We start from the raw sequence: 13,239 nt of genomic DNA on the forward strand, positions 1-13,239 counted from the left end.
AGCTCTTCAGGCTCTCCGCAGAGTTTGGGACTCACATCCAGGCTCTGTGTAATTCATTTACATTGAGACATTCTGCTTTCTCGTGGAGAATAACGTAAGATTATCCACACACCCCCATACAGGCACACTTACTCCCTTGGGTTGAAGGACAGAAAAAAATTTCCATGCACTTTCTGTATGTATTTATGTGACTAGAAAAGGAAAACTGCAGAACAAGGACAGATCTGATTCCCCAGGCCTTATCTCCTTGCTACCACAAAGCAAGTGCCATTACGTGCAATAAAAGTTACAACCTTCACTCCAGATTATTCATTCTCTACCTCTTCAGCAACATTTCTGGTGTAGGAGAGTGTGTGCCGCAAACATGCTGTAACAGTGCAGTAAAGTAGAGGGCCAACATTGCAGTGGAAACAATGACAGTTCCTCGGTTAGTCCTAGCCTGCAGGTTTTATGAATCGCAATGCTGTAATAAACGCAGACCTCTTCCTGTTAACTCTGCCACTGAGACACAATGCAGGGGCTGAGAGAGCAGGAGCTGTGAATTTTGGAGTGGGGGAAACAATCATAGGACAAGTACCGAGTGATTTAAGTCTGATGCAGCAGCCCCTGTTCTACAGTAAACGGCTCCCCCCTTCATTTGCTTTTTAAAGGCTTGTCTCTGAAGGGATCCCTCTGTTTCGAAGTGAATTTGGACTTGCTTCTGCTCCTCCTCACAAGTGCTTCAGTGATGGGGTGTCCTTCTTGTTACCAGGTCCCACAGACCACCACTTGCAGCTCCAGAGCCTCGCTCGCAGGGGCACAGCTCTTCCCTGCAACTCCCTAGCAAGCTGGTAGGACTTCAGAGGTGAGCATGGACTTAAAAACAAATAAATAAAACCAAATCAAGGAAGCCAAGTGACGGAGCCTTGCATGGCTGCCTCTGAACAGGTGTAATTCACAGTCACCTCGGAAGAGTCACCCCGAATCCCCGGGACCACTGCTGTGATCAGTTATTAAAAACTGGCCCCAGCCATCTGCTGGTGGTCAAGCTCCATGATGTGGCAATCAATTACAGCTGTTATCTTGTCCTAGCTTTGACAGATGTTCCTCTTTCATTGTACAGTAATTACTAGTTAGCTGCCAGCAGGCTTCACACTTTAATTGTGGCGCTAATTTGAGACAAAGAGAGGAAAAAAAATATGGAGAGACAGACAGGGAAGGGCAAAAGCTAAGACAGCTGTGGCAACTGGAAGACCCATGCATTAAACATTTCTTTACAACCCGTAGGTGAAGGCAACCAGTTACCCCAATAAGAGCTTCTTACAAAGCGACAGTTGAGCACCATCCAACTGCATCGTGGCCTGCAGTCCTTGTTCCTGTCGGGGGGAAAGGGACACCTTCCTTTGCCCTGTCAGACAGGCTACACTGAAATACCTGCCAGCCTTCTGGCAACATGTGGCTTCACGCTGCCACGTAGCGTGGTGCCAGCTGCATCACAGCCGTGAAACCTGCATGGATAAAGGTGGCGGGGGGAGGCTGGGTTTTTCTAAACCTTCTCAGAGACCAAGCAACCTACATAAATTGTAACACGGAGGAACTACTGTAGCAAAACACATGAGCAAATGCACTCCATCTCAATGGAGCAGGGATCAGGCAGCACCTGCTCCGCAACCTGCTGCTTAGCAGAAAAATAGTTTGCTCCTTGGAGCAACTCTGCAGTGAGCCCTGCTCCCAGACATCCAAACCTGCATTAGCTGTTTGCTTTTTGATTTAACTCATAATGGATGTATTTCTCCTGTTGAATAGGTATTGAACCTTTCAGTAGCACTTAAGCTGCGGCTGGGTGATGTGATGGGTTTGGCACTAACAGCGGCTTGCAGCAGCTCCTGCCAGACTCTCTCCCTTCCCTCCGCTGCCCACCCCATGCCCAGCCTCATGCCACTGCATGCTCCCTGCTGCAAGTTGCAGCAGCACAACTATTTCCATACCCATTCTGATCAGGAAATGAAGAATGGCAGAAGAAATCAACACGCCAAAAAAAAAAAAAATCTCAGGGGGAAAACAGAATCTTGTGCTGGCACAACTGACACCAGGGTTTCACAAAAGAGCTCGCTGCCACCCAAGGATTAGCCAATTGCCTCAGCTGGCAAAGGGGAGGGAAGCAGACAACCCACACCAGTGTGGGACAGCTCAGCCATCTTAGAAACCTTACACGGGTACGGCGCGTCACGTGTGTGGGAGTGAGAAACACAAAACCGCTCATACCGGTATTACTGAGAAGTGCCTACCGGCGCGACGTGCCCCCGCTTCCATTGCACACACTCAACTGCAGGCATCTGGGCAGGAGCTCAGATTTCTGGTGTGCTCACATCCACTGATTTCTTTTTTCCTGTCCAGAAACTTATTTCTTTTACGTGCTCTCAGATTTTACATTTTAATTGCACTCTGCTGACCTTTTCATTATTTTATTTTTCTGTCATGATCTCAAACGGTGTTTGTTGATTTTGTATTTTATTATAACTCTGTTGTTGGGAGCACTTTGAAATCAAATTGTTGGAAAAATGTTTGAGGTTTCGGTGTTCGTTGAGCAAACCACCCAGCTCCTGCTGATAATGGCAGCGCAAGTTAACTGTCTGCGATCACCACACAGCAGCTGTCAAAGGGAAAGTGGGGGGGGGAACGACACAAAGCCACACATTTTTAACATGCTTCTAGCATTGCATCTAGCAGAAGTAGTGGTTTTATAGAAGCAGAACTATGTGGTTCATTGACCAATGATCTCAAATGGCTTCTCTGCAGGAACTGACATTTATCTGGATTACCGCTTTTTGAAAAGGGTCTTTGGGACAGTGCTGTAAAATTCTGTCAGAGAGCAGAAAAAAATGAGAAAAGCAAGCTGACCAAATCCTTCCAGGGTCCACCTGACAAAGTCAGTGACTGACAATAATATTAAGCAGCATAACTGTCACCTGGAAAGCAGACAGTCTGCTTACCAACTGATGAAACTACTTGACTTCTAGGTGTCCTACAGGCAAGCTGTTCTTTCCACTTGCTTCAGTGCAGCAGGTCTCCTCTTCAGAGAGACTCAAGAGATTTTTACAAGGCATGTTCCCTATCATCTGAAGTTCTGGATGACATCCCCCACGGTATCTTGCCAAAGATGAGCAAATACCATTTTTAAATCTCTGAATAACCAGAGAGATCATTTGACCGTGATCCCACTAAGACTTTTCCTGGAAATATTTCCTGCCATGATGTGTTAGCCAAGCAGCCAGCCATCGTCCCACAGCCCCAAGACTGCCATTTTTCTCAAGGATACCACACCTGTACAGCAGGCAATAGAAATTAAACACAGTGCTGCCCCCCGCTAAAAAGAAAGCCAAATTTCCCCCAGGGAGTGGATCTCTGGAATAAGAAGGTGCTGACCTCTGATCTCTGCCTCCACCAGAAGAGGACTTGCTAAATGCAAGGCAATCTCTCAACGGTCGTCAATGCTAAACAGGCAATTACTATGCTGATTGATTGATTACATTTCCCTGTCTAAATTATATCAGGAAAGAGGCAAATCACTCTAAAACGAGAAAATCACAGCCTGAATTCAAGCAGAAGTGCAGAGGACAGTTTTTACCAACATGAATCACAAACAGGTGGAATGGAGTCAAACTGAGGCCCTAAGCGAACAGTCCCAAAAGAACGATTGCTGAATTGCTCCACAGCCTCTCTGACCAAGGAAAGGCAGGGCAGGGATTTGCAAATCAGCCATGATCACATCAGGCCTTAACCTTTTGTGTGAAATTACCGCGGGGGCAGAAGGGGTCAGGGAAGAGAACCGCATGTCTCCAGAGACTGAGGATCCCAAAGTGCCACACAAGCGTATGCATTTCCAGTACACGCCACAAAAGCAGTACCATTCCAACAGAAACAACACATCCTTTTGCTTTTTATTCCCTCCCCCCACACACACACTTTGTACCAGCTGACTTGAGCCTCCTTATTGTACTTTTGTTTGCAGCGACAATTTCTTAGTGCCCTCAGTCTGCAGCTGGCAGCATGCAGACATTTGCTGCAGATATGACAGAGATGGCTTGCAACCTGCTTCATTTCACAGAGCGTCTGACTTATCCGCAGCAGCACAGCTTGCCAAACTCACAAAGGGCCCTACAAACTACCCTGCTGCTATTCTCTAACAGGCACTGAGGCTGCCTGGCTCAGTGTTCTCAGCAGCTCTGTCACAGCATTTACCTGCAGCCTGGATGTCCCCTGTCTGGCTGGGTCACGGGCTTTATCTCCAGCTTCTGCTTCTACCTGCCTGTTTCCTTGTACACTCCACTGCTTTTTTAGGCCTTCACGTCCCAGCACTGCCTTTCTCCACTCCTGCAGGCCCATCTATGCTCCAAGTTTTCAAGTTTTATCTCCAAATACAACCGTTAGTTTTTCCTCACAAACTCCCTGTGCATCCCAGCCATTGCCTCCAACTCACCTCTTGCCGCTCTCCTCCCCAGACACTCATTGCAGCCCCTGTCCTGTGCGCCCCACGGCTGGCACAAGAGCCCCAAACTCGGGGTGTTTCCAGGACAAACAGCAGCGGGTTCCAGGAAGCAGCACCGACGCGTTCACAATGGCCACCATTATGTGCACTCAGGCACCTGAAGCCGCAAGGCCCTGCTGCCACCCCGACCCCAGTTTCCTCAGGCTGAGAGGACACAGGCCTCAGTTTCACTCTGGACACTCAGTTCTCGTTGCGGGCTCCCTTACTCACACCAGGGATTTCCATCACAGCTGCCTCACCACAGGGCACCGCCATTTCCACTCGCCCGGCCCCCGGCACCTCAGGGCACCACCACCAGCAACGAAGGCCTCAGCTCCACAAGAAGTGTCTCTGGGGGGAGGAAGGGGGGGCGGATGAAGCCCAGCTGCCAAAGCTTTTAATTCCTTCTCACAGAATCAGGGCTGAAATGTTTGAAATAATTTCTTAACAAAAACAAAAAGGGCGGCTGAAAAGAATAACATTATGACAGCTGCTGGGAAAGCCACCAGTGGGTGAAACCTGGTCTCTGCGTTGATCCCCAGCCACTGTGTACAGGAAGGAAGGGATTTTTATATCCTGAGCTGCAGTCTGCGCTTTTATTTACTTTCCCCTTTCTCCCAAAGCAACCCTGGCTCACACTTGCTGCTCTCCTCTTTAGGATGCCTTCCACAAGTTGGAAAGGAGAAACTCAGCAGAGGCCACACTACGTCTGAATTTTGGCTGTGATGGTCCGGTGCCGACCTGTATGGGCTCTGGCAGCAAACGTGAGCCAGGTACTCTACTTAAACACCTTAAAGCATTCCTGCCTCAACTAACACCCGAATGGGATGTTTGGTTGGATCAGACTGTGACATGAACAAATCATGCCATCCACAGGAAGGCATTTCTTCAGAAATATTTACCCTCTTCTCAAGGCCAAAGGCTTTGCCACTGTTATACTTTAGGACAGAATCACTTGCTGTAAGCATGCTCCTAAACAAAGTTTCCCTACAGAAGAGAAAACCAGCCTGTACAGTCATTATAAGAAATTAAACAAATATTCAAATGATATTAAATTTAATTATGTATACTTAATGATAGGCATGTGCTTTTAAAGAGCAGATGTTATGCAGATGTGGTCCAAGGTAAAGATGACAACAAAAGCTCTCTCAGTTCTTAAGAAAATGCTCTTATGGAGCACACAAATGTCTTTAACCAGCCATCACTCATATTTTATTCCTCAACTGTGTATAGCAAACATCCCTTCCTTCTCTGCTACATACACACCAGTTAGTTTCTGTTGGTTTTTGTTTGGTTTTGTGGCAGAGAAGGTAGTTCAGGTGTTTATTTTTGAAACATACAGCAGGCACTAAAAGATCATCAAAGGATTTCCTGATCATCCCCACTGCTGCAGCAGCCTCTTAGGCTATTCCACAAGCTTCTCCTACCTCATCACCACCTAGCTTGTGTGCAGAAAAAGCAGAACGTGTCAGAAATCTCTGTCCTGCCTTGCATTTCCCCTTGGTCAAATATTTTTCAGGAAGTAGTTGATCTGGCCTGCAGGATATGAAAACCAAGGTCAACCACATCACTAGATGGCTGGTAAGAAATGAAAATAATAGCACGTCTGAAGGGAGGCCAAGAGAATTAATTTGAAGAGGAAGTTATTTAAGACGAAGTTGTGCAAAATAGGAAAAATATTGCTATTCCGTTTCACAAGGCTATTGTCAGAATCAATGACACTGTGACACTAAAATACACAGCAACAAGTGACATACACATACTTAATAACCATACTGTTGCATGTGATAATTGCTTTTATTCTACAGTCAGTGGCTACATTTCCAGATCCTTTGATTTCCATCCAAAACAAAAACCTAGCTTGCTCTTGTGCATGAATAATGGAAGCCAACATGAAAATACTCCAACATGCAGAACAAGAACTTGTAAGGATATGCCAGCAAAAAGTAACTCTGTGTGATCTTACACATTATGGACACGATGCTTGCATTTTTTTCATGCACAGGAGCACAGGGTCACTTCATGAATCATGAGAGAAGTAGAAAGAGGAGAAAATATTGGGGGAAAAGTACCTTAGAAAATTGTCGTTTAAAAAATGGAATTGAAAAACATTGTAACATTTTAACTTGCATTTGGCAAGATCAAATTTCATTGCAATTTATAGCAGCTTTGAAGAGTACATTGGGAAAAACCAGAGCCAACCGCCAGCAGGTGAAGAGAAGCAAAAAGAACCTGTGAGGACTGCACCTCTCCGCACTGCATCACCAGCCTTCTCTGCCTCCTTGCTGTTCGTGTTCCCTGCTCTGTTTGACTTAATTAACTGCAGGACACACACACTAATCATGCGGGGGCTCCCTCCCTCCCTCCCATCCTCTCTCCAAGCCACCCAGACACACTCCCAAGGAGCAGGCAGCACCACGTATGAAAAGCACGCTGGAAGGTGAGTGGGAAGGCGGGAAGGAGCTCCATCTCTGCTCGTCTCCCACCCCAAAACAGAACAAGTCTCTCGCCAGACCCTGGCTGAAATTTGGAACCTTTGCCTCTCTGCACGCAGTACAGATGGCAGGATAGACGTGCCTGCTGGTGCAGGAAAGCTGTGCCAGCTCTCAGGAGGGGGTGGAGAGGGAAGGCATTAGCAGAGAAGGGTAACCACGATTAGTGCTTCCTTCATCTCTTGCCTCTTTTCCAGAGACTGCTGGAAAAATTTGGGAGGGGGGTGTCTCACTACGGGATGTCACCAAAAATCTCTCTTTTCCCCACAGATTGTGGCCTGATTGAGTATTTTTTTTCCTTCTCTGAACAGCTGCTTACGTACCATTTGTTTCCCTGTCCATTCCTGTTGATTTAATTAACGCTCCTCTCAATATTCTCCAAGGAAACTAATGGCTTTGGTGGTCACTGTAAGGTGCCAAGTAATTTGCATGACCATTTCCAGTTAAGATTCCTTAGAATATTGGTGTCAGCTAGCCTTGTTTTACAACAAATTAGTTTAAGCACGTGAAAATGTTCAGCTACTAGGAAGCACAGACTAAATGTGCAACGAGAAAAAAGAAAATATCCTTCCCCTCTACTCCTCCAACACCATCTGCACTGCATTCACTGCAGTTTTGCACCATACCCTTGTTCCACCAGAACCCAAATAAGGCTGCAGCAAAATAACTAGAAAAGCTCCACAGACTTTTCGTTTGTTTAGCCTTTGTAATGTCTGCCAGAGACGAACAGAAAGACCAGGCTTTGGTTTTGAGATATTAAAAGTCCTCCAGAGGCTGAAAATCATGCAAAGGAAAATTGGATTTTAAGGCACAATAAACACATCTTCATGAAATACTAAAAACCTCACAAAATAAAAATAAATGTTCATGTAAACCAAACACCAGACATCACATATCTCTTCATCCGTAGCCCTGCATGCCCAGGAGAAAAAACATATACAATATTGCAGAGTACAAGACTGGGTTTTCAGGCAAGGCAGTTGCTATTTGTCCCTCCGTTCCCCAGGCCTTCTGGAAAAGAAGCTTATTCCTTGTCTCTCTCCCCCCGCCCCCCACCTCAACAACTATTTCCCAGTCCCCATTCCATCCCCTTATCAGTTAAATGAAGAAAATGAAACCAACTCCTCAGCAAGCCTCCAGACCCAGGGACAAAACACACTGCACAAGACCCAGGTATTATCATAAAGAGTAAGCTTGCTTAAGGGCTCAAGGATTTTTTTGTGTGGATATGGTCACATATCAAAAGCAGTCTTGAGAAAGCCCTATGCAGCACACATGCTGTGAATCTGTAAACTTTTTAGTGGCCATTTGCACATTTAAAAAAGCATGTTTTTAAAATCCTTGAAGATCAAAGCACATCAGAAGAGAGTTTTAGATAAAAGGCAAGATAACATACTGCAGAGATCCCCAGAGTCAGCCCGGCGGTTTTCATGACATTTTAGTCGCATCTTTATTCCTCTCTCTCTCAAAAACCCCAAAGGTCAATTTATTTAAATTGGTCAAAGATCAGCTGGAAAGTGAAAAAGACTGGAAATAAATAGGAATTGACACAATGCACCTGAAAGATACTTTTTCAGAGAAAACAGTTTTTCCTGTGTTTGGCAAGCACACTGTATACTTGACACACGAAATACTATTTCAAATAGTAGTATAATAGAACTCAGCTCAGGTGTGTCAGTGACCAACCACTGCCAATGAACCTCACTTCTTCTGTGACTGAATATAAAATCGCTCACATGAAGCAGAATTCTCATCTTGTACAGGAACCTGAACATCCAGTTAGCACAGAAACAAAACATCCAAGGACCTCATTAAATGGAAATACCTTCTAGCAAAATAATTCTCATCAACTGCAGACATGACAAATACATGCACCAATTCCAGCTACAATCATACAACCATGTAACTAGAGGCAAAGGCATTTCATTGTGTTCTGTAGTACTCCATACCCACCTAAGAGTAAGCACAATTCCCTTAAGTTTAATCAAAAAAGAAATGTATACAGAAGAGACACCAGAAGTTGCTGCTAAAAGCTTGCCCATAAGCCACACGTTTCTGTTGTCCAAACAGCTTTGCACCATTATATTTTGTAAAATAATCATCCTGAAACAGAGGTTTGTATGAATTTTTTCTTGAGATACTGATTTTGATGAGCCAATTGATGGGACAGGGCTTGGGGTGCTTGCAGGAGACAGGACTGTAAGGAAGCTGGAAGAGGGGTAGTGGTGGCTGTGGGATGAAGGACAACATGCCACCTCTAAAGCTACCAGGTACGGTGCAACCCCTCGCTGAGAAGCACTTGCAAGGACAGAGCATTCTCCCTTGCAAAGACAGACGATCCAAATCAAGTCGTTAACCCTTCACTTATCCAAATTCTGAATAGCGGTCAAAATCTGGAGCTGGACCACAGTCAAGAGTGAAAAATGTCCCCTAGCTCATTAATGTACGACCCCACATTCAAATTCAAGATTTTATGGACAGCTACAAACAATCAGCCAGACAACATTACTGTGCATTAATCAAACCAGTGTTGATGCTTGACAGCAGCGAACACAAGATTTGTCTAATTTGTTTTCATAGAGAACACTGTCAATTTACCAACATTATTTTATTAAGCTCTTAAGAAAACTCTGAAGTTCCTTAGAAACCCAGACCTTCTGGTTCCTTAACAATTAACTTTGCTGCATTGTAAACAAAATAGATACCTTAATCTAGTAAAATAGAGACAGACTCCTCACTATTCGAAACAAATTTGGCCAAGATACAAAAGAAAGCATCAGGAAAGTTCATACATACAAGCCAAAAGCCAGAAACTGAATAGATAGATCAGCTGAGGAGGCAGTGCGTTTAAGAAAGGTATTTTAGCACCAGATGGCTACTTGTTCCACTTTTAAATCTCAGCTTTGGCCCTTTTACAATCAGGGACCCAATTTTCTGAAAATTCTTCCTATGAAGATTGGCTTCCTAAAATGTCACCTACATAAATCACGTGTGTTTATGAGCGCATCTGTTGTGGTCAATGGTCACTTCATAGTGCTGGGTAAGACTTTCAAAAGCCAGTAGCTGACGGTCCATTGAAAAGCTATTTAAATGGGGATGGGGAAAGCCTGAGAAATGGTGGTAAGTAACATGGGGCTGTCTGTGCTATGTACAGCCTTGTAAGGCACACGGCAGAGAAAGTGGGAGAGCGCGCTCCGTACAGTTTGCAAAATGTAATCCACTCTTTATCACCATCCATCTCCTGGCTGCTAGCCACCTTACATTTTGCTTTTTTATCGCAGTAAGTAATACTTAATTTTCACCAGATGTTCATTCATCGATACCCCCAGAGGTTGCTTCGAGCCCATTTGCTTCCCCCCAGCCTCTTCAGGCTGGTGAAGTCTACCAGCAGCTCTGAGATTCCTCTCAGCCTCTCCATAAATCCCAATACAGGACGGGTGAAAAGACAACCAAGAACACCCATTCCTTTCGGAGGGTATGAAAGTGATGTGATTGCGCAGTCATCTAAGCTCCTAGAGCACTGGTTTCAGTTTGTAGCATTCTGAGTACTTCTAAAAGACTCTGCAAAAGGTAACTCCAAATAACACAAGCCCTTCATCAAGTACAGTTAAATTCACTTCACTGGGACTAGCACCTCAGTGATTACTTTTCACTTTATTTTTTTAAGGGAACTCAAGAAGAAAAATGTTGAAAGCCACTATTCAACAGCAAAAGAATTTTCAGGAGGGCAGTTATGCAGCTCTATGGGAGAGACCATAAAACACAAGCCATATGAACCCTTTTCCTCTCTCTTTTGTTTAAAGGTAAAGCGGGTGAGCACATACTGTTTCTCTTGGAAGTAGGACCGATTGGCTCCGACTCTCCAAACATAAAATTACTGAGCTTGCTTGGGAAAGCTATGAAAGTTGTATGATTACTTCAAATGCTTACAAGATGGCCAGGGTACTGCTCGCCAAGTGTGTGGGTCATGCGGAGCTTTTATTTGCTAATGAACATTGAGGGTGGGTTGGCCCTGGGAACAAAAACCTGAGCAACATCATAACTTGGCTCTGATAACTGCTAGGAATATGTATTGGAAATGCGTTAAAGAAGCCTGCCCCGAAGAAAGCTCCCTCCCTCTCATAGCAGCACTTCAGGCAGGCGTTTTTTTCCACTTACGGCCCCTTTGAAACTGGGGAATAGCGGGGTACTGGGGTGCAAGCGATTTAAGGACTCACCTCCCCTGCCATGCAGGCAAACTGGGATCTCCGCAGCCCCTGGGAGGCAGGGGATGCACAACAAAGCTCAGGGTCTCTCCCAAGCAGACACCAGCCATAACCTGGGCCGTTCAGCTGCTCTGCCTACGCTAAAACCTCCGCCTCGCTGCCTGGGCTGGAGGCACAGCAACCTGCCCCACTGCAGGCTGCCAGATCACCGCAGCTGCACTGCTCAAGTCACACTTTTATCCTCCATCTCCCTTCACCGTCACTGTCTTCCCCCCTCGTTCAACCAGAGGTAGGGCTTTTGTTTGTTTTTCAAACTACAAGTTTGTTTAAACAAAGAGGCACGCTCGGTCCGTGATGTTCTTTCTTTTTTTCCCCACTCCCTCCCCTGCCCTTTTCCCAGCAGAAATCACACTCATGCGCCGTGCTTGTTCCGCGCCGAGGAACTTGCCTGGGCCCTGCTCAGCCCTCCCCAACGGGGCTCCGAACCACAGGTCTCACCCTGCCCCTTGCACTGCAGCTGAGGCTGAAGAAAGGAGGATCAAAGCAGCTGCGAATAAATAAGGCTAATAATAATGGTGGTGTTACGATCATTAATTATTAATACATTTCATTTCTAAACCACCGTGACAGTCTAGACCACCCGGCGAAAGATGAACTACATCTGTTACAAGCTCTCTCCTGTGAAAGCAGATTTAGAGGAGCTGGTGGATTTGTGAGGCTTCCGCAGTGCCAGCAGTCACAAAACGCCTCCCCTACCTAACTCCCACGGGTTAACAGCCCAGCGGCCAGGCAGGCGCCACAGATAGCACGGGGCAGAGTCCACTGCATCGGAGAGCGTGCTGCAAAATGTGTTTTTTTGATTTATTTTTTTTTTAGTGCTGTCTGAACTACACGACGCAGCAATTCTGTAAGAATAAAAATTAAGGCTGGCGATGTCACTAGCACAGTTTCACCCAACTGCCACATGCTGCTGTTGTAGTTTAAGAGCACTGGAAAATATAGAAGTGTTACGTTTCAGAGCTTTAAAGTACTACTATAAGCAGAATGGGCATACAGGTGACGAGGGGCAGAAGGTACCACGATGACAAGACCAACAATTTGAAGATTTAAGAGCACTGCTCTTTTGACAGGGTGTTAAGCACAGCCCAGCCTCATCACCTCAGCTTACCCTGCAGCCCGTTCCTGCTGTCCCAGCTGCACCTCCACAACGCTGCCCAGCTTTGTGGCAAAAGGGGAAAAACCCAGAGCACCCACACGCACACATTCAGCAAGTTACACAAGCCTGTGTCACAGCCAAGAAGAAAACAGGTTCAGGACCAAGCGGGTGACCTTCTGCCTCGCTGCCGGGCTCGGGACATGCCCATCGCTGGCACCGCGAACCCCCGGCAGGACCTGCATGCCAGGGGTTCAGCTTCCACTCCTAACTTTCAACACCTGTGTCTCTCCCATTAATAACCACCATGTGTGTGCAATTACAGCCTCAAGGAAAAGTGCTGGTTTGCATTTTTCTCTTCCGTGCCAGAGCCTGCCGACTCCATTAGGTGTTCCAGCACAGGGGCTTAATGGCCCTGCATCTCTGCAGCAGTATCCGCTGCTGGATGAAGAAGGGAAGCGACTCTTCTCTCTCCTTTAGAGCCGGGGCAGATCTGGGCTTCAAAGTCTCAAGCAGACACTCTCAGGAGGGGAAAAAAAAAGCAACCAAACAAAAAAGCCATCCCCACGTGGATATGATGAGAAAATTACAATTTGGAAGACAACACATTTGCTGATCCCCTAAGTCTTTCACTAATGCACTTTCAGTTGTGTTGTTTTTTGTTTGTTTTTTAATTAAGGCCCTAGGAATATTCAGATGTGTAAGCTGTTGCATAAAGCTGTGATGTTAGTCATCACCTTACGCTTAATTTTATAAAAAAGCATGCTGACATTTAAGAACAAGTTTATAAGGCAGACGACAAGTATCATCTTAAACACTGTTTAGACTAAACATCAATGCGAATGTTTTCCGTTGCTGTTTTAGAAATACCCCTATTTTTAC

The 13,239-nt window shown here is 45.7% G+C and overlaps 1 protein-coding gene across 39 annotated transcripts in view; it reads right to left on the bottom strand.

Moving 5' to 3' along the window:
- FBRSL1 (fibrosin like 1) overlaps positions 1–13,239 on the bottom strand; it is a 517,648-nt gene that overhangs the window by 433,651 nt on the left and 70,758 nt on the right. The window contains exon 1 of one of the 39 annotated variants that reach the window (XM_040577055.1): positions 4,460–4,536. The exons of the other annotated variants lie outside the window; for them this stretch is intronic. Within the exon in view, the coding sequence (XP_040432989.1) occupies positions 4,460–4,489 (30 nt within the window). The 5' untranslated portion in view covers positions 4,490–4,536. Of the gene's footprint in view, positions 1–4,459; positions 4,537–13,239 lie in introns of those variants that run through there. 39 annotated transcript variants of the gene reach the window in all.

This window comes from Cygnus olor, chromosome 17 (assembly GCF_009769625.2).
Source record: "Cygnus olor isolate bCygOlo1 chromosome 17, bCygOlo1.pri.v2, whole genome shotgun sequence".
NCBI classification, from domain to species: Eukaryota; Metazoa; Chordata; class Aves; order Anseriformes; family Anatidae; genus Cygnus; species Cygnus olor.